Raw genomic sequence first — 21,320 nt, 5'->3', positions numbered from 1 at the left:
CTGCCCATTCGAATGGTGTTTCCTTCAAAGGGGGAAAGGAAGCTACTACCTCCAACCAAAGTCGCAGGTCTTACCCCTGATTCTCATTTGGAGCTTCATTGCCATCTTCACAAAGAGAGCCATTTGAATTAGGATTCCTTCCTTTCCTGCCTCCCTCAAATTTTCAGTGATAACGATGAGAAGCTGAGTTTATTTTCTAGAGTCAGAGCAGAAAGGGGCCTTAGGAATCATATTGTCATTTTAGAGATGAGAAAATTGAGGTTTAGAGAGGGGAGATGACTGACCCCCAATGTTGGTGTCAGGATATGAATCTAGTTCTCTTATGTTCAAGTCTAATATTATTTCAACTATACCCATAAGGTCTCCTACTCAAAACTGACTCTATAGCTTTGGAAGCTGGGGTGGGTGATTCAGACCTGGGATACTAGAACAGGAGAAGAAGTTTCTACATAGGTTAGATACTGTTGTTCAAAGTTGAAGCAGAGAGAGACCAATAAATAATATGAATGCTTGATATCTAGCTTTCTCTAAAGGATTATCTCATTTAATTCTCACATATTGTCCTCATTTTATAAATAGGGAAACTGAAATTCAAAATTATTTATCCCATTTCACTCAGATGAATAGAGAAGAGGCTGGAACCTGGGTCTCTGCCTTAGGCCCAAGTCAATTTTTCTAGCTCTTCCTGAAGCTAGGGGATACAGTGGATACAGAATCAGAAAGACCTGAATTCTAAGCCGTTTTCAGGCATTTACTATCGGGGGATCCTGTATAAGCCTCAGTTTTCCCAACTGTAAAATGTGGGTAAAAATAGCACCTACTTCCTGAGGTTGTGGTGAGTATGGAAAGAGATAATATCTGTAAAATTCCTAGCACAGTGCCTAGCACATAGTACTTAATACATTCTTATTTCCTTCCCTTCCTTCCTTCCTTCCTCCTTCCCTCTTTTCCTCTTTCCCTTCCCCCCTCCCTTTTCTCTTCCTTCCTTCCTTTCTTCTCTTTTTCTTTCTCCAGTCTATGGGGTCACTAGTTTGTTTTGGAGTGAAAGAACTACAAAAAATAAACACCTTTTATTCACCTTCCCATCTCCTTTCCTCCTTTACTTTCTCTTATCACAAGCTCTTTTCCTTCCCCTTCTTGTCTTCTATTGCCTTCCATTCTCTACTTATTTTTTCCCATTCCTTTCCCTACCAGCAACGTGGCCTAAATTTGGAATTAGAGGACCTGGCTTGAATTCAGGTTTTGCTACTTAGTACTTATATACTCTTGGGCAAGTAATTTTATATCAGCAGAGTTCAGTTTCCATATTAGTAATTAGGAGGAAATTAGATTAGAAGACTTTCAAAGTTCCTTTCAGTTCTACACCTACAATTCATAATATAATGAATGCCATATATGTATATATATGATACTTAACATTATCTGTGCTTTACGATGTGCTGGGATGAGGGAATATAATGATAAATGTTGTTACTACTTCTAGTTCACATTCTATAATACTTCAGGGCTTTCCCCCCCACAATTCCATGAGATTGTAAGATTCTTAAGAGCAGGGGCTATCTTGTGCCTCTTTTTGTATCCTCATTGCTTAGCATGATGCTGGCCTGTGACAGGCATCTAATTAATATCTATGGACAAACTGACAAGTTAAGTAGACAGGGCTCCTGCTTTCAAGGAGCTTACAATCTAGCAGGGACCTCAGGCTTACACTCCAACATGAATAAGCACTGAACAGTATAAAACAGGATAAAATGATTCCCTTTTACTTCTCTTTACTTCCTTATTTTTTCTCCTGTTTTTCTAATCCTGCACTCTTTGGAAGGTATGGAAAAGAGAACTTTCTACTTAGAACCAGATAAAGAAAAAAAGAAAAAGAAAAAATCAAACAAATCACAGTCATGTTTTTTACCTGTTTTTTGTCTTATAGGTCCCGGCTGGCAGACTTCCATGCCAATTGTCGTGTCTCCTACCAGACAACCACCAGCTGCCCTTCGGACAATTACCAGGCATGTCTGGGCTCCTATGCAGGAATGATTGGTAAGCTCTCTGCTGATGTTCCTTGGGATAAAGATGGCTTTTGGCCTTTCCTAGTTTTTTCAGGGTTTAGAATTGTTTGTAGGTTTAGTTGATTACTCAATGGATGGTTGTTGCTTTGTGAAGTACTTATACAATGATGGCTAATAGTGGGGGTCAGAGAACACTCTTTCCTTACCAGAGAGCCACTTAAGGTTAGGATGGTACTAGCTCTACTATGTGGTAGAGTAGGCTGACTGCCCTTGGGGCATCCAGAGATTTTAAAGGAGTACTGAAATTGAGGATCAACAGTTAGGACTTGAAATGTGGAAAAGGATGGAAAGGAAGGATGGCTAATGAAGGGAAGAGAAAGGAAATTGGTATTTACTAAGCTCTATTATGTGCCAGGAATTGTGCTAAAATTTTTTTTACAGATATCTCATTTTATCTTCACAGTAACCTTGGGAGGTAGGTTCTATTGTTTCCCCCATTTTACAGATGAGGAAACTGTACACAAAGTTGGAGTTGCCCAGGTTGCCAGTTGGTGCCTGAGATCAGATTTGAACTCAGAGCTTCTTGACTCCAGGTCCAACTTTCTATCAGCTGTGTCGCCTAACTGCCCTAGTGAAGGAGAAAGTAAACTTCCTGGTGTTCAAGAATCAGGATTCTTGAATTTTCCTTAATGAGTGAGGAGGAAGTGACTTTTTATTCCTCAGTTTCTCCTGGTAGTAATGGAAACAGTGACGTCTAAATTAATATTGTGATCTGATTGACAACATGTAGGTATGGTGTCCTTGTATCCTAGGAAGAGAGGGAGAAAAGAAGAAAAATCAGCTGCCATCTTCACCTTCCTCTTCCCTTCTCTCTCCCCTTCCCCTGTTTTTTCAGGGTTTGATATGACGCCAAACTATGTGGACTCCAACCCCACCAGCATCGTGGTGTCCCCTTGGTGCAGTTGCCGAGGGAGTGGAAACATGGAAGAAGAGTGTGAAAAGTTCCTGAAAGACTTCACAGAGAACCCATGTCTCCGTAAGTTCTTGTGGCCCTGGAAAGCCTTGGCCATCTCTTGGATCCCTTGCTTTGCCTCTTGACAGCTTGGCGTGGGTCATTTCTACAGGGATGTCTGGCTAAGTCTTTGCAGATTCACCAAGTGTGGACTTTTTGGTCATTTGGGGTTCTGGGGGATGAAATCTGTGTTATCTTTTAGTGCAGTTGCCCTGATGGCTTTGGTCAAGTCTTCCATGTTAACTTAGCCGCTGGGGATACTCTTTCCAGCAAGCCACTGTCCATGATGTTTTTTTCCATTTAGTGACAGTCCATTATGTCATGGAATCAGATCTATGTCCTTTGAAAGTCATCCAACATCCTGTCTGACATAGCAACAGATCTGGTACCTCCTGTCTGCTGGTGTCATAATTGGTGGGCGGTGACTGAACTCCAAGGTCAGAAGATATCGATCACCTTCTGGTGTTTATCTTTGTGCTCCTGGTTTTGCCAGGAGCCTAGCAGCTTGCCAGTCACATTTCCCTTTGTTCTCCTTACATATCTTTCTTTCTGCCCTTATTACTTCTGTTTTCTTTCTTTTATCTTCAATTTTTTCCTTTTCTCGGTCATATATTTTTTTTTTTTCCATCCTTCTCCTTCCTTGTTTTTTCCTTCCTCTCATTGCCTCTTTGGAGAGCAAAATACCAGGAATATTTTTGCAGATAGGTCTTGGGATGTTGACAATAGAGGAATTCCCTTTCCATTCCTAGTTTTGGTGCTGTCACAGAAGGGTTGAGGGGAAGGCGTGAGAGGGAAGTAAGTAGGGGGTAGGTGGTCTGAGGCAGCCACTGTGATCTTTTTGTTTCTCTTCCTCTATATCCCTTTTAGGAAATGCCATCCAGGCCTTTGGCAATGGCACAGATGTGAATGTGTCCCCCAAGAATCCTGTGTTCCATGCTACTCAGTCTCCTAAAATGGAGAAGACCCCATCCTTGCCAGATGACCTCAGTGACAGCACCAGTCTGGGGACTAGTATCATCACTACCTGTACATCTATCCAGGTGAGGAGGTGTGACCCAGTTCATGTGAAAGCATTCCAAAATATGGAGGTATGACCTAAGAGAGACATCTTAGGGTCAAGGGACTAGAATGGCAATGGAAGACTAGGTGGGAATTTCTTATTGGATCATCCCGGAGTCACTGCAGAGCTGACTTTTAGATGGCTTTCTCATCATTTGTTCATATTACACATACACACACACACACACACACACACACGTATATATATATATATATATATACATATATATATATATATAGGTGCTCATGAAAAAATTTATTTGGTATGATGCTGAAATGATTATGGATAACCCTATTATTTTTCTTTATAGTAAATTATGTTATATAATAATACATATAATGTACTATGGACTCCTCATTGCATGGATTTTTGAAAATTATGTCAGCAGAAAATGCCAGCTAGTGTTTACTGGCAGATTAATCTGGGGAGACTGAATCCAGTCCTAAACTTTATATTTTCCCCACATATGAATTTGTTCCTATATTAAAGAATAATTCACTTAGTAACTACTCTGTACTATGTTAGGCAGTAGGGAATATAAAGGATTTAAGAAATATAACATATGAGATAAATATAATATATAAGAGATATAATATATGAGAAATATATAAAACCCAGTTCTTTCTTCTGCCTTTCTTCTGGAGTTTATAATCCATTTGGGAAGCCAACACACACATATTCACACACACATACACACAATAGAAGCAGAGTTATGTTGGGTATAGGTAGGAGATAAGGCTAATAGGTAGGGTCAGAGCAAAATCTGGAAAGCCTTGAATGTCAGAATTTGGCAAGGGGAACAACAGCATGCTTTATTTTCTGCCCTTTACCTGTCCCTTACTAGCAAAAGTCCTTGCCTCTTCTTCCTCTCCTTTCTTTAGTGGGATTATTTTTGACAACTGAAAGCACCCAGGTAGGACTCTATTTCTTATCCTGCTGCCTATTAGTGGAAGGGGAAGGACAGTCTTGGGAACCCCGGCTATTGTTAGCCCTCTGTTCAGGCTGGATGAAAGAGACAGCTTTTGATTAGATCAGGTATGCTTGAGTAAGTCCTTGCTCCTGCTCCTTCTTCACTAGACAGCAGGTCATTTGCCTGTTAAACTTCTCTTAAGTAGCCAAAAGATGGTGTACCCAAATTAAGGCAGCAATTGAACACAACAACTTGCCACCAAAATGCATTTGCCTTAACCCCTCAAGTTAAAAAAAAAAAGTGGTCCATAATAAACTTTTTGCTCACCTGAAAATTTTTCTACAATTCTATCAATATCAAAGCAATGGTTCTTCTTCTTGTGGTGATCATCAGTCACCTGAAGAAGTATAATTGGTATGAGTTATTAGCATTAAGTATATGTAATACTTGAATTAAATTTTTTATTAATTTTTTTAGTTTTCCCAGATTTCCTTTTTTTCTTCTCAGAGCTATATTTTTTTAACACCCTGATTTCTTTCAATACTCTGGGTCTAGTGGGGCTTATCTTTATTTTCATGGTTAATTTAATTCTGAAGTTATAGGAGGGTAAGTCTGAAACATCACCTGTAGTCTTCATGTAACACACATTGTCACATCTCTGGATCTGGTTTTGAGACCTCTGGTGACTTGCTATGGGCAATAGACAGATCATAGACAATTGTGAACTCCTAGCCATCCTTGGAGGACAGAAGAAAGAGACTTGCAACTTTCAGAGTTGCTCTTTGAGTTCTTTTTCTGAAGGAATAAAAGGCTTTGTGGAAGAAAGCTTCTGCTTTCAATAGACTCATTGTCTTCTGAATGTGCCTTGCTCATGCCCACCTGTGCATGAACTAGAGAACTAGAAAAAGCCTATGGCGGTAGCAAGAGGTCCTATGGCTCCTGTCCAAAGTTTGATAGGGAAATGTCATCAAGCTGCCTGTCCCAGGTCCTCATCTCATTCCCTGCATCTCTACTTTCTCTCAGATGCCTCTTCCAGCTCTGAGTGTCTCTGTCCAGACCCATCTGCTTAGCACATAGATTGAAGCTCAGAGATGAGGCTGGTGGCTGCAGGATCACACCAGAAAACAATTTGATACTAGGAATGTGAGGAGCAGAATCCCTCTCTCTTTTTCCTGTTTGACAGCTGAGTCTAGAAGCCTTCCCGCTTGTCTGCCTGAAAAGTGATGGTGGGATATTTTCTCTGTGGTGGTTTGTGGGATCCCATGTATGTTCCTGTTGTTTCAAAATTGTGCAAAGAATGAGTCATGGTGCCCGTGGTTCTGACTGTCTAACTTGGACAATGTGACAGCTTCTTCCTTTTCCTAGTCTCTCTCTACCCAGTCTTTGAATGGCAGAAACCTTGGGATCTTAGGGATGGACTGGAAAATGGGGTAATCTTGTTTTCTATTATAAAGATCAGGATATAGAGGCATGGATAAATAGGGATATGATCCTTTGAACCACGGCTGGAGAGGTTTCAGATCTCTGGGCTTTTGGGTTGCTGTGTGTGTGTGTGTGTGTGTGTGTGTGTGTGTGTGTGTGTGTGAGAACTGTTTAAATCTGGTTGGTTGACTTATTTGGAAGCTTAGTTATATTGTCAACTCTTTTTTTCCCTTTCTCCTTCCATGTTGAACTCCTTCCCTGGGGTGGGTGGGGGAGGATGAGGTGTGTGGTTCTTTGATTTCTGTATTTTCTATGCTGAGGGAATTGGAATGTCACCTCTTAAACTTCCTAAGTGGCCATGGGCAAATTAGTCAGCTTCTCTGGCCCTTATTTTCCTCATTTGTAAAGGAGGAATTGTAATTCCTGGAATGCCTATCTCAAAGAGTTATTGGAAGATTCAAGAGAGATGAATGTATATTTTTTTCAATTCCTAAGAGCTATATAAATTCCAAGTCATTTTGTATGTGTGTGTATGTATATGCATATATTTATATAAATGTATATCTATGTATGGATTCTTTGGTTCATTCTGAATTTTCTGCTGTTATTCATTAATATCCTGGGATAATCCCCTGGAATCTCACTCTAAAATAATCCACTTTGGTAAACCTTTATTAAGCATCTACTTTGTGCTAAGTAGTGTGCTAAATGTTAGGGATGCAATTAATAAAAAGGCAGTCCCTGCCCTTAAGGAGTTTATGATTTAAAAAGGGAGAGGATACATAAAAGAAGGCAGGCTAATCAGAGGGGAATGGGATACCATGAGATAATCAAGATGGGGGCATTTTGTTCTATGGAGATGAAACCAAGCAGAGCAGAAGATACAAAGTGGAATGGGCTGAGTCCAATTTCTGTCCTCTATAAAGGAAGACATAGTGAATAGTTTGATACCTACCTGAAACAACAACTTCTTAATTTCTTAATCAAGTTCCCAACTGTGTAGTTGTACACATTTGTATTTTGTCACCTTGGGAACTTGTTGGTTTTGCTGTACTGGGGTAAATGGGACGCTTGTCATTTCCTGCTTGAGTGGAGTTTTTATAACTTTCCTGGATCACTCAGCTTTTTGGATGCAAGTTTCTAGGGGGCCCTGTAATACTGAATCAAGTTAAAGCTTTTTTTTTTTTTTTTTTTTTTTTGCATTCTTGCTTCCCTTCCCAAAGTTCCCTAAATCCAGGAGAATCCCTGACCAGATGCTGTCTTTGTTTTTCTTGGATCCAAACCCCAATCGATTTCTGCTCTCATTGTTTGTGTTGCCAAGTAAGTCCCTGGCAGAATTATAAATAGGTTTGATTGGACTGTAGGGCGTTAGCCCTCACCACCATCAGAGACTGCAGCCAGCTAGCCTCTTCCTGCCCTGCTAATGTTTCCCAGTGCCTGTAATGAACACTCCTCGAGAAATCTCCACAAGAGGCATTAGCCAGCTTGGCTTTGTAAGATGATTTAACTAGAAGATGTTGGACAAGAAACCAAATAAGCAAGTATAATGAATCTCATGAAAATGAATATGGGTGGCCTCCAGCTTTGAACAGGATGTGTTCCAAAAGTTTGTAAGTTGGGAAGTTGTAGTGCATTTTCCCATACACTGTTATCTTCAGTATAGCCTCTTAGATGCTCCACAAAGGCCCATTTAACTTACAGGGTGATTGAACTTTGGTCCTCATTGTGCTGAGTCTGAGAAAGTCCAGGTGGTCTTAGAATACAAAATTGTGTGCTTCTCACAGTGCTCGAAATATAATATGTGCTTAAAAATGTTTATTGAATGATTGAAATTTAAAGGATATTAGCAATCATCTTGTGTAATAGATAAGGAAACTGAGGGTTAGAAAGAAAAATATCTTTCCTCTCCATCAGGGGGATGGTCTCTCTTTTGAAGTCATTGAGTACAGATTACAGAGCCTGAAGAATCACTAGCTGGGGATATGGTATCAGAGTCTCTGCTTAGGAAGGTGTTGGATTAGATAGCCTCTAAAATCTTTTCCAATTCCAAGCCTTTTCTTGTTCAGAGCGAGGCCCAGTTCCATTTTAAAATTAGGTGAAGTTGTCTTTGATATTTTTCCATCCCCTACTTTCTAAATCTCTCTATGGTGAATAGAAGCACTTTCTCCATGGACCATGATACTTAGGATCTTCCTGCAGCTGTGAGTTTGCCTTAACTATACCTCACCCTATCCTATCCTATCCGCCAAAGGGTTCTGTTTCAAAACAACCTCCTTTTCCTTACCATACTATCTCTACCCACATTCTCATCCCCTCAATTCCCTTAGGATCTTAGCTAGCAGTTAATGTGAATCCCTTCAAGGTGTTAATGATTGATGCTAGTCTCTGAGCCCTCCTATGGGATATTAATATTTTTAAAAGCAGAGGCTTATTAACCCAAATGCCACTTTAATTTTTGGAATTTCAGAAATTCGGGTTATGTGGAGGTGGGGAAGGGTTTTGGGGATAAAAGAATTTCCAAGTAGGCAGATCTATCCACTGGATCAACTTCAGAGCTGGTGCTGACAGTTCCTAATCTCGAGGAGCTTACATTTTAATTAAGGGAAACAACACAAAAATGGAGAACTCATTTTTGAAGTAAATGGAAAGGCCCTATGAATTGATGTGAATGGCAAAGACGCTGAATCCTTGGATGGCATCAGGATGCCAAATGGAAGTGCCTGGGAGTCTGGGACAATAGAAGTAGGGCAGAAGGTATGTTAAGATATAATAAGAAGTCATAGGATAAGACCTGGTGGTTGATCATATCAAATGGATATATATCATCCAAGAAGCATGAACCAGCCATGCTGATCTTTCCACTCAATGATACTATGGGGTTGAGGCAGCCCAAGATTTAGGGAGAGGGCAAAAGGAAAGCATGGATTGAAGGGGCGAGCAGTGCTAGAAATGGAATCAGAACTAGACTCAAATCCTGCTCTAACACTTAATGGCAATATGTGATCATTTGTATGACCCAAATTCTCTGAGCTTAAATTTCCTCATCTGGAAAATTGTTGCTTAGTCATTTTCAGTCAGGTCTGATTCTTCATAATCCTGTTTGGGGGGTTTTTGGGTAAAGATACTAGAGTGGTTTGCATTTCCTTTTACAGCTCATTTTATAGGTGAGAAAACTGAGGAAAACAGCATTAAGTTATTTGCTCGGGGTCACACAGGTAATAAGTGTCTGAGAGCAGATTGCTGGAATGCGGTACTTCCCTTGGATTTGGACATGTGCTGCTCTAGCCCTTTGTTAGGACAACAGAGTGAACCACTCTGGTCTTTAGTGACTGGGGAAGACAGGTTGTATCAAAGCTAATTGGTGGAAAGGATGGACCTTCTCCAAGGAATCTCTTCCTCCTGAAGCCTAGAAGGAAAAGCGTGAGAATGGTTCTTTCTTTCACTTTTGAGATTTCCCTCTGTTTGTGCAAGCTTTCTCAATGAAGGGGGTGAATTCCCAATTCCACTCTCCTTCCCAACCCCAACCAGCAGTGGCTGCTTTTAAGACAAGCACATAGGATTGGAGAAAGGTGATTTCCTTGATGAGCCTGAGATCAGACCTGGAACACGGCCCCTAAGCAGAATTTGGTTCCATGGCAGGTATCCCATCCAGAAAATCAGGAAGCCCTATTCACCCCTGCTACATTTACTTCTTTCAATTCTGAATATATAGATGTGCTAAAGATTCCATTTTCTTGGAAATTCATGGTTGCTATGTTGCTATGGCGGCAGCATTGTGGATAGAGAGGGGAGGCAGGTAATACCAGGTAAGGATCAAAGTTAAGTCCAGGTTTAGGGCTTCCCTGCTGAGATCTCTATAAAGGATTTAGTGTCTGCTGTGTTGTCTTTTAGAAACAGAAAACTACAGCTGGATGGATTGAAGACTTGTCAGCAAATGACTTGTTCAAAGTCACATGGATTAGTAAGAAGCTGAGATGGGTTTCAGAATTCCTGGGTTTTTCCCTCAGCCTGTCCTTATAGAGAGAGGACCTGCTATAGTTGGAAACTTCAGCTTCCTCCAGGAAGCCCAAAATAGGGGATTTTTCTCCTTTCAGTGAGCTGGTTCAGTGAGCTAGAGTTGCTAGTTTATTGACTAACCTTTTGCCCCATTCTTGCTCTGCACTAAATCAAATTGGGGTTTGTATGTGGGACAAGGAGCATGTTGGATAGGGCTTGCATCTCTAGCTCCTTGACACCCTGTTTAGAATTTTACTGGTATTTTTAAGGCCAATAGGATTTATCAGTGTGGAGGAATGTAAGCTAGTATTCCACTTCACTAGGGAATCCATTTTCTTTCTCTTCTCTGTTCCCTGAATCCTGCAAAATACTTCTATTAAAGCCTGAGATATTTAGGACTCATGAATTTGCTTTTCAGGCTACCACTAACTCCAAACTACTAAAGGGAATAAATGAGATTGCCAAGGGGGAAAACATAGGAGAGAAGAGAATCATGAACAGAACTTTGGAAAGTATTTCCATTAAAAGGCCAAGAGAGGGACAGGAGACTAGGAATATCAATGATCAGAGGGATAGGAGGAGACTTAGGGATGTGTAGTATCATAAAAATTAAAAGAAGAGAGATTTCCAAATAGGAGAGGGTTGTCAGATCAAATACTGCAGGTCATTTTTGGTGTAACATCATCTCTGTATTCACAGAATTGTAGAGTGGGAAGGACTTCTGTGGCCATTTAGTACAGCCTTTACCCTAAAAAGGATTTGGTCAGTGAATAAGCATTTATTAAGTACCTGTTATGCAAAGTGCTGGTGAGACAGGAAAGGCAAAAAACAATCTCTGCTTTTAAGGAGTTCACTGCCTAATGAAGAAGACTACATGTAAACAACTATGTACAAATAAGTTACAGAAAAAATCGAATGATCTCAGAATGAAGACATTGGTTTTTTTTTTTAATTTTTATTTAATAATTACTTTATATTGACAGAATCCATGCCAGGATAATTTTTTTTTTTACAACATTATCCCTTGCACTCGTTTCTGTTCCGATTTTTCCCCTCCCTCCCTCCACTCCCTCCCCTAGATGGCAAGCAGTCCAATATATGTTAGATATGTTGCAGTATATCCTAGATATAATATATGTTTGCAGAACCGAACAGTTCTCTTGTTGCACTGGAAGAATTGGATCCAGAAGGTATAAATAACCCGGGAAGAAAAACAAAAATGCAGATAGTTCACATTCGTTTCCCAGTGTTTTTTCTTTGGGTGTAGCTGCTTCTTGAAGACATTGGTATTAAGGAGAATTGGGAAAGGCTTCTTGCAGAAAGTGAAATTTTATTTGGGACTTGAAGGAAACCAGGAAAGCCAGAAAAAAAAAAAAAGCCATTCTAGGAAATGCCCAGAGTTAGTAGATAGGATATATTACTTAGGGAACAGCAAGGAGACCTAGGTCACTAGACTGAAGAGTATTTTCCTCCATGACATACTGAACAGATTGTCATCTAATCTCTGAATGAAGATTCAGGTGAAGAGGAGTCCGTGACTTTTTAAGGCAGTCCACTTTCAGATAGCTCTTATTGCTAGCAAGTTTTTCTTTAGGTCAAGACTAAATGTATATCTTTACAACTTTCAACTGTTGCTTTTGTTCCTTTTGGTATCACATTAAATGTGACTAATCCTTTTATATGACAGTGTTCCCCATCCTTAAAGACAATCCTTAAATTCCTCTAAGTCTTCCCTTGTCCATGATAAACCTCCTAGTCTCTTCAACCAAACTTATAAAGTATAAATTGAACCTCTTCACTATCATGGTTGGTCTTGGTATTCTCCAAGTCATCAATGACCTTCTTAAAAGGAAGCATTTGGGCATTCAACACAAAACTTCAAATGGGAGCTGACCAGAGCAAAATTCGGTGTGACTAGCTAAGGACGATATCACAATATGTGATTGTGATTGAATACTATTGTTCCATAAGTAATGATGAGCAGGATGGTTTCAGAAAAACCTAAGAAGTCTTATATAGCTGATGCAAAATGAAGTGAGCAGAACTAAGAAAACATTGTATATAATAATAGGAATATTTACAATGATCAACTGTGAATGACTTAGTTATAGGATCAATAGAATGATCCAAGATAATTCTGAAGGATTTATGACGAGAAATGCTTTCTGCCTCCAGAAAACAAACTGAAGGAGCTTGAATGCATATTGAAGCATGCTTTTTCTACTTTCTTTTTTTCTTTTTTTACAATATGGCTAACATGGAATTATGTTATATATATATGTAAAACAATAAAATTTCTTATCTTTACAATGAGTGGAGAAAGGGGAGGAGGAAGGGAGAGAATTTAAAACTTAAAACCAAAAATGTTAAAAATAAATAATAAAATTTAAAATAGTAACATAAATACACTAAATTCTGTTTTAATAACCTGAAATAATTGATATGATTTCTTATTGTCAGTTTTTATGTTTTATGTTACTACTAGGGAGTGAGTGACCCCTCCCCTCCCCCCCAAAAAACCTATTTGATTATGCTTTCTGAAAAACTCTAGTTAGCGTTCCTGGCTGCCATGTTGAAAACCATTTGACCCCTTGTGGGGGCATTGCAAATGGGATTCATGTCTTGTTTGGGGATGAATAAAGTTTCCTCTGAAGTCTTCCAACTCTATGAATTTTTGATTCTGTAACTTAGGTAAAAAAAAAAAAAACCACAAACCTTTCACAGACCTAATCAGAGGCTTTGGGTGGCCATGGGAAGGGCAGTTTCAGTAGAGTGATAAAAATGGAAACCAGATTGCAAGGTCTTTAAAATTAGGGATGTAAAGAAGTAGAAGAGTATAGAATAATAGAATGTGAGCTCAAACTCACTGCTTCATTTTCTGTCTTTGTATCCCTAGTGTCTAGTGGCATATATTAGGTACATCACCAATGCTTGTTTAATTGTAGATGACTCTTGCTAGGAGATTGGCAACAAAGGGGAGGAATGAATTGTTTGGAGCACAACTGAGAAAGGTTCAGGAATGATCAAGAATCTGCAATAGGAAAAGAGATTCCAATGATTAGGACTCTTCAGTTTAGAAATATGAAGGTAGAGGATGGTAGGAAGATTGATCATGGAGAATGTCGGTAAGCTGGACATGAAATTATTCACTCAATCCAAGAGTATTGGAACAACCAATTTTCTCTTGAAGCTTGAATGAGATCATTTAGGACAGTTAAGAGAAAACAATATGTGACTTCTTATTTTTGATTGACTGGACAGATGGTAGTAATTATTGATATTTGCATTGTGCTTTACAATTTACAAATAACTTGAGCCAGTACATATTATCAATATTCTTATGACTGTGGGTCAGAGTTATGCTGGAGTTATGCTTTTTTTTTCTTTACCATCTATTGTTCCTGGTTTCCTTCCTTCCTTCCTCTTTTCTTCTTTCTCTTTTCCTTCTTTCAATCATTTCCTCTTCCTTTAAAACACTTTGTAAGGATTCCAACATATATACACTAGTATGAATCTCACAACAGCTTTATGAAGTAAGTATTGTGTATATTGTTATCCTTATATTTCAGATGATGGTCAGATGGGGGCACTGAGCCCCATATCAGGAAGACTCATCTTCTTGAGTTGAAATCTGCTCTCAGACACTTATTACCTGTGTGACCCCGAGCAAATAACTTAATGCTGTTTTCCTCAGTTTTCTCACCTATAAAATGAGCTGTAAAAGGAAATGCAAACCACTCTAGTATCTTTACCCAAAAACCCCCCAAACAGGATTATGAAGAATCAGACCTGACTGAAAATGACTAAGCAACAATTTTCCAGATGAGGAAATTTAAGCTCAGAGAATTTGGGTCATACAAATGATCACATATTGCCATTAAGTGTTAGGAGCAGGATTTGAGTCTAGTTCTGATTCCATTTCTAGCACTGCTCGCCCCTTCAATCCATGCTTTCCTTTTGCCCTCTCCCTAAATCTTGGGCTGCCTCAACCCCATAGTATCATTGAGTGGAAAGATCAGCATGGCTGGTTCATGCTTCTTGGATGATATATATCCATTTGATATGATCAACCACCAGGTCTTATCCTATGACTTCTTATTATATCTTAACATACCTTCTGCCCTACTTCTATTGTCCCAGACTCCCAGGCACTTCCATTTGGCATCCTGATGCCATCCAAGGATTCAGCGTCTTTGCCATTCACATCAATTCATAGGGCCTTTCCATTTACTTCAAAAATGAGTTCTCCATTTTTGTGTTGTTTCCCTTAATTAAAATGTAAGCTCCTCGAGATTAGGAACTGTCAGCACCAGCTCTGAAGTCAGGAGGATCCTGAATTCAAATCTGACCTCAGACCTTTAACACTTCCTGGCTGTATGATCCTGGGCAAGTCACTTACTCCCAAGATTAGGAACTGTCTTTTTTTTGTTTTTTGTTTTTTGTATTCTCAGTTTTAGCACAGTGCATGACACATGGCAAACACTTCATATATGCCTTTTTATCCATTAGCTCATTCCTAGCAACATTAGTATATTTAAGTATGGTTCAGATAAATTTTGAATCTGCAGCAGACTAGAAAGAGGAAGGAGGACATCCTTATCTTTCGGAGGTAATAAGTGAAAGATAACCATTTGGTCATGTGTCCTAGATTTCTTAGATCCACAATCTGTCTTCTGTTTTTTTTTTTTTTTTTTCCTTTCTATTGAGAATGGAATCTTAGGCTGAGTGCACTTGAGCCAGTACATATTATCAGTATTCTTATGACTGTGGGTCAGATGACTGGAGTTATGCTTTTTTCTTCTTTTCCATCGATTCTTTCTGGTTTCCTTCCCTCCTTCCTCTTTTCTTCTTTCTCTTTTCCTTCTTTTCAATCATTCCCTCTTCCTTTATAACCTTTTCCTATCCTCCAGTATTTCTCTTTCTCCATCTTTTCTCTTTCAGCCTTTTCTCCACCCCCTCTCGTTTGAAGGCTCCTAATAAGTCCTGCCAACATAATTTAATCACGTGCTTGGCTCCATTCAGAATATATTATATTCAAACTTCATTTACATACACTTAGCTCAGCTGTTTGCTGCAAGATGGCAGAAACTTTGCCTGGATGACATGGCGATGGCCCTTGGTTTTTCTCTCCATAGGTTCACCTAGATCTTGCAAAATAGACTTGATCTCTGGGTTCTTCTTAAGAGACATAAAGCTTTTGTTGGGACAGATGTTAGAGATTACCTAGAGTTGAAGAGAATTATCTCCAGTTATATAAGAAGATGGGTTCTAATCTAGCTGGTTCTGCCACATCTTCTAATTTAATTTACTGTTCTTTTCAATCCTAAACTGCCTCCTCAAACTGTGAGAAATAAAATGGGATAGTGAGCTAGGACTGGATCATCAGGCCTAACAATTCTTTGTATTGCTTTGACCTCAATCTATCTTGGATTGATTTTCCTGTAATATTGCTATGGTACCAAGAGTAGCCATCATTACCACCATCATCACTAGTGACATTAAAGATATGGTTCTCTCAGGGACAGTTGGAGACCTCATTTAGCTGTTCAGATGCCCTGTGCTACAGGATGCATATAATGTCCAAGGACTTGTCAATGTTCCTGGCCAGACCAACAGTCTGGGTATCATTTCTCAGTTTTTCCTGGTTTCTGATGTTGATAGCAATAGAATATAATTGCTGCTACTCTCCAGCTGTTTCACTGTAATCACTATTAATAATGTGTCATAATTTATAAAAGTATGGTATAATGGATAAAGTGTATTAGATTTGGGTTCGGAAGTATCTGAGTTCAAATCTTTTGACAACTTACTAGCAGTGTAGAAAAAATCAGATTTTCCTCAGGTGATTTTCTACTAGTGATTTTTTCAATTTCTTCATTTGTAAGATGGGTTACCTTTAATAACACTCTCAAAGGTTTGTGAGATTTAAATGAGATAATGTGTAAAGTGTTTCAAAGAATTTTAAAATTCTGTACAAATGCCAGTTTTCCTTCTCAATATAAAAAGAATGCTTTCTATAGGGTTTATGCTTTCATTTGTAATAACCAGTAGAGAAGAAAGGTTGTATAAGCCATCTGCATTCTTTCAGTCTTTGTTTCCCTTTGTTTTCTACCATACTTTGTGACTAATAGCACTCATGTTTAAGACATTCGGATGGAGTGAGGGAGATGCAGTATGTAGTCAGTCTGTGGAAATAAAGCAGCAGGAAGCTAACTAGCCTATCCAGGGAGTAAACCCTTGAACTCTGATCTCAGAACTTTAGTATTTTATTATACAGTATTAATAAAAAGAGGAGATACTGAGCACATATAGCCTTATCCAAATAATTGGATAAAATCAGCTCCCTACCCATAGGTAGGAAGAAGCAGAAGAATGGTTTGGGGGAGAGGAAGAAGAAAATCAGAGGAATTTGTTAGCCATTGTAGCCCCTGAGAGGGATTGAGTATTCTGTGAAGACTTCCTAGAAATGGTGAATGTAGAAGATGGATTTACTGAAGGAGGTTGCCATTTGCTGTATGCTGGTAGGGAAAGATCAAATCATGTATGAAGAGAAGAGGAAGGAAGACTCTAGGAAGGAGGGCAGGGAAATGAGTCTTACCTATAGAGGAAGAGGTATTATTATATAGAGGAAATAATAGTATTGATAATCACTCACATTTATAGAATATCCTAAGGTTTGTAACTATGAGGTAGGTATTATAAGTATTCTTATTCCCATTTCATAAATGAAAAAAAAGAAAAATCAATTGAATTCACTTTGATAAACATTTATTTGTGCTTACTATGTGCCAGGCAGTGTATAAGAGGTGCTGCTAAGTGTTCCTTCTAACTCAACATTCAGCACTCTGTTATCATGTAACTGCCTAAGTATGAGACTGCCATTAGAAGAACTGGGTTCAAATCTATTTGTACCACTTTGCTCACCTCTAAAATGGGGCTGAGATGACTTGACCTGCTGACATGAGGCTCAAGTGAGAGAATATTTATGAAAATGCTTTGTGAATAGTCAGCAGCCCTCGGAATGTTAGGAAAAGTGATGATAGTCCTGAAATCCTAAGGCAGAAGATTGGGCACGATATTATTCTTTGCCCAAGTCCTGGACCCAATGACTCAGTTCTTATGAGTTGTCTTTTCTTCCACAGGAGCAGGGACTGAAACTCAACAAGTCCAAAGAGCTGAGCACGTGCTTCACAGAGGTAAGGAGGCAGGAGAGAAATGGGGGAACCAGAGGAAGGGGAATATCTGGGGAACCATGCTGGCAGGAAGCAGCCCTGAAGATGGGGTCAGGCTGGTCCAAGGACCCAGGAGCATCCTAACCCATCCCCTTCACACCCTGTTAGGCCTGTGCTAAAGTTTCAACTCTAAGTTGGATAGGGACTTATTCTGTCCATCAGTGAAATCATAGTGGGCAATTTGCTTTGGAAGACAGGGAGATGTTCACCTCTAGAAGTCGGCGGTCTAGAAGTCATCATATAATGGAGACATCATGAGATTTGACATCAGAGAACCTAGGTTCAAATTTTGCCTCTACTGACTACTGTCTCTTACCTAAGTTTGCCTTCCATTTTTAAAATATGGGAGTCGAAATAGATTATTTCTGAGGTCCTTGTCGGCTTTAGATCCTGTGAACCTACTGCAGGATAGGGACATAAAGAGCCTGAAGCCATCCCTAACAGGAGAGAGACCATTCCCATTGTAATTCTTTTCTCTTCTCAAACTTTAAGAATCACCTACAGGAAGCCTTTCCTGATTCCCCCAACTGCTAGTTAGTGCCTTTGTCTTCAAAATTGTCTTGAATTAATTTTTTGTGTGTATACATATATATGTGTGTGTGTATTATATAAATATAAATATATATATACACATGTGTAAATAAATAAATAAAAATATATATGTGCATATGTATATATGTATACACACACACACACACACACACACACACACACACACACACATATTGCCTTTCCTGATAGAATGTAAAGTTCCTGAGAGCAGAAACTCTCATTTTTGTCTATGTGTCCCCAGAGGCAAGCATTGTGTCTACCATATAATAGATTCTGAATGAATGCTTGTTAATTGACTATTAAATTAATGACTATCTCTTGTGGCCAAAGGCATAAGGCAAAGGTTTCTGTTCTCAAGAAGCCTGTTATCTAGTGGGAAGTAGAAACAAGACATATACACCTAAGGTAGCATATGATGATAATTATCAAATGAGAGGTTATAAAAACTAGAGATGCTAGAGGAATTAGGAGGAAAGAGAGAGTTCCCTGAGGAGTAGGGTGATCAGCAAAGCTTTATGGAAAATTTGAGCAAGTAGAGAAGCTTAGAAAGATGGTCATGTAGAGCTCAAGGAAATGGGGCTCAAGGAGATAGGGTTATAATAGTATCTTCCCTACAGATATCTGGGGGAGATGCCAATATAATCTTCCAGTTTCCACTATCCTTATTCAAACCCAGGACTAGGGAGATGCTTCTTCCTCTAATATAACCTAGCCCAAATTTTGGGGTGGGGAGAAGCCAGTTTAGTCTGAAGGGATCATCACACTCCTTCTGCAGACATTGAGCCATAGTAGCCAGGATGCAGCTTGATTGCCTGCTTGCCTTTAAGAACAGTCCTGAGCAAGGTTGGTCCCTGAATTCAGAGCCTCCAGAGTAAGGTGGTCTAGTCTAAAAGACACATCCTGCCCCTGGACTTGGGAGAGTGCTCTGGTCAGGCAGGATTCCTGAGATTTTTTGCCCTTTCTTCCCTAGTCTCATTCCCCACAAGCCACATTTCTTTCCACAATCTCCTCTTGTCCCCAGCAGGAATCACTAAAAAGAGCCTTGTTGACTTTGCAGTGATACTAACTTCTGTTTTTCTTGTCTGTATTGGGCTCCTCCTGTCTCATGCATACAGCTCACCACGAACGTCATCCCAGGATCCAACTTTGTGGGATCTCCTGACTCAGTTGATGGCCGACCCAGACCTGTGATCACCCTGACTGCAGTCACCTTCCTATTGCTGACACTGGCATTGTAGGTGATGGGGAAGACCATATCTGAAGATTTCCAAAAGCTACAAAACATCACACACACACACACACACACACACACACACACACACACACACACACACACGAACCTGCCTAACAAAATGGAAACAGACATATGTACAGACATACAACAACACACACATTCCTTGCAAAAAAAAAAAATTCACCTGTCTCTGAACTCCTCTCCTCTCAGCTTTCTGCTCTGGAGAATTTTTTCTAAAGCAAACAGACAAAGCAGCTGATTGGCCTGAGAGCTGGTGCAGGATGTCCCCAGAGCTGGGGACTCAAAGGGCATCTCAAGATGCCCTTTGCTTTTTCTCCAAATTTCCTTTCTCCCTTCTTTTGTGGAAACAAGAGACTAAGGTGATACATGAAGCACTTGACTCTGGAAGGACCCAAAGCTGTGACCAGAAGAGGCTGGAGGGAGATGTGCTCCTGTTACATTTCTACCTTTGGAATTTGCCCATGGGACCAAATTCAGCATCCCGGTGTGTGTGGCCACTGAGGCTGGGGGTGGAACCGGCAGCGTGGCCGGGGGAATCAGCTCAGCAGCCTTTAGCATTTCCTTATGGCGCCTTCAAGAATTGTCTATTTTTCTCCCTCTTTCTCTCTTTCTCTTTCCTCCAACTCCCATGCCCTTAGAGGGGCCGGGCATTACCTGTTCCAATTAATCTGTACTGCTGGTGTTTTTGCTCCTTAAGGAACCTGGGAAGGAGAGAGGGGTGTGTGTGTGTGTGTGTGTGTGTGTGTGTGTGTGTGTGTGTGTGTGTGTGGAGGGCAGGGGCTGAGAAACACTTTATGAGCCTGTGATTCATCACAGCAGGGTGTCTCTGCCCAGACTAAGGGGCTCAGCCCCCCCCCCCCCCTGTGCTTAGGTAGTGGGCACTGAAACAAGCTTTGGCCTCCAGGAAGGCGGGGGAGCCTTACTTCCACCTTCATGGTGAGACTTTTACAAAGCAAAGCAAGTACATATTCTGTTTATAGTCGGTTCATTTGGTGGGTTTTTCTTTAGGGAGAGGAGCAAAGAACAGCAGGAGAGGCTACAGTTAGAAGTCTATAGGTATTCAACTCTCTCCCTCTCTTTCTTTTCTCCTTCCCCAGTCCCTCCTGAGAAATACATAGACTGTATGTATATAGTGAACTCTCCTTTATTGACATATATGTATATATACATCCCATATACATATACTGTGTGTTTTCCCCCTTCTTTCCTTTTTTTAAGAAACAAAACAACAAAAAAATTCCCAAAAGATGAACGAAATGTATTATTGTAAAGTTTATTTTTTTTAATAATGTTGTCTATAATGGAAAAAAAGGAATTTTAACCCCCTTGTATTCCTGGTCCAGACTCACCAATAGGGCTGGAAAAGGATGGGGGCAGCGACCAATATTCACGCTTAACCAATGGTTCCAATAAATGTACTCGGAAGCAATTTGCTTTCAACTTCACTCTAGGTGTCTGTTCCCTTCCTGTTAAATGTTCTCTTCCCCCTTCCTTCCCCCCCCCCTCAGGTTCTTGCCTGAGATCCTTAGAAGATCTGGACAAAGCCAAGTTGGCTGTATGTTTCTACTATATGTGGTTGGATATATGGGTGGTTGGATGGGTTGAATTCCATTCTGAAGTTTACTGGAAAGAGAAGAGATAGTTTCTATCTGTTCCTAGCCTATATAGCCTGGGCAATCTCTGAAACCATTTTCTGAACAATTTGAGAAAAGAATGCAACAACTGAAATTAGCCACTTTCTACTTCCCCCTTTTCTTTTTTATTATTCTCTTTGGGATAGTGTTTCTATTTTTCACTGAACTGAGTAGAATCTTTTTATGACCCAGTGACATATTTCTAGGAAGTAGGAATCTTTATCCATGATTTGTTTCTGCT

At 39.8% G+C, this 21,320-nt stretch overlaps 1 protein-coding gene across 2 annotated transcripts in view; it reads left to right on the top strand.

Annotated features, from left to right (window-relative positions):
- Positions 1-19,504, top strand: part of GFRA2 (GDNF family receptor alpha 2) — a 104,903-nt gene extending 85,399 nt beyond the window's left edge. For both annotated transcript variants that reach the window (XM_051975660.1, XM_051975659.1), the window contains 5 exons: positions 1,928-2,037; positions 2,902-3,042; positions 3,886-4,058; positions 17,549-17,602; positions 19,306-19,504. In XM_051975660.1, coding sequence (XP_051831620.1) covers positions 1,928-2,037; positions 2,902-3,042; positions 3,886-4,058; positions 17,549-17,602; positions 19,306-19,428 — 601 coding nt within the window. In that variant the 3' untranslated portion in view covers positions 19,429-19,504. The remainder of the gene's footprint in view (positions 1-1,927; positions 2,038-2,901; positions 3,043-3,885; positions 4,059-17,548; positions 17,603-19,305) is intronic.
- The last annotated feature ends 1,816 nt before the right edge of the window (positions 19,505-21,320 follow it).

This window comes from Antechinus flavipes, chromosome 2 (genome assembly GCF_016432865.1).
Source record: "Antechinus flavipes isolate AdamAnt ecotype Samford, QLD, Australia chromosome 2, AdamAnt_v2, whole genome shotgun sequence".
In the NCBI taxonomy this organism is placed as follows: Eukaryota; Metazoa; Chordata; class Mammalia; order Dasyuromorphia; family Dasyuridae; genus Antechinus; species Antechinus flavipes.
This window is presented reverse-complemented; position numbering and strand designations above follow the sequence as displayed.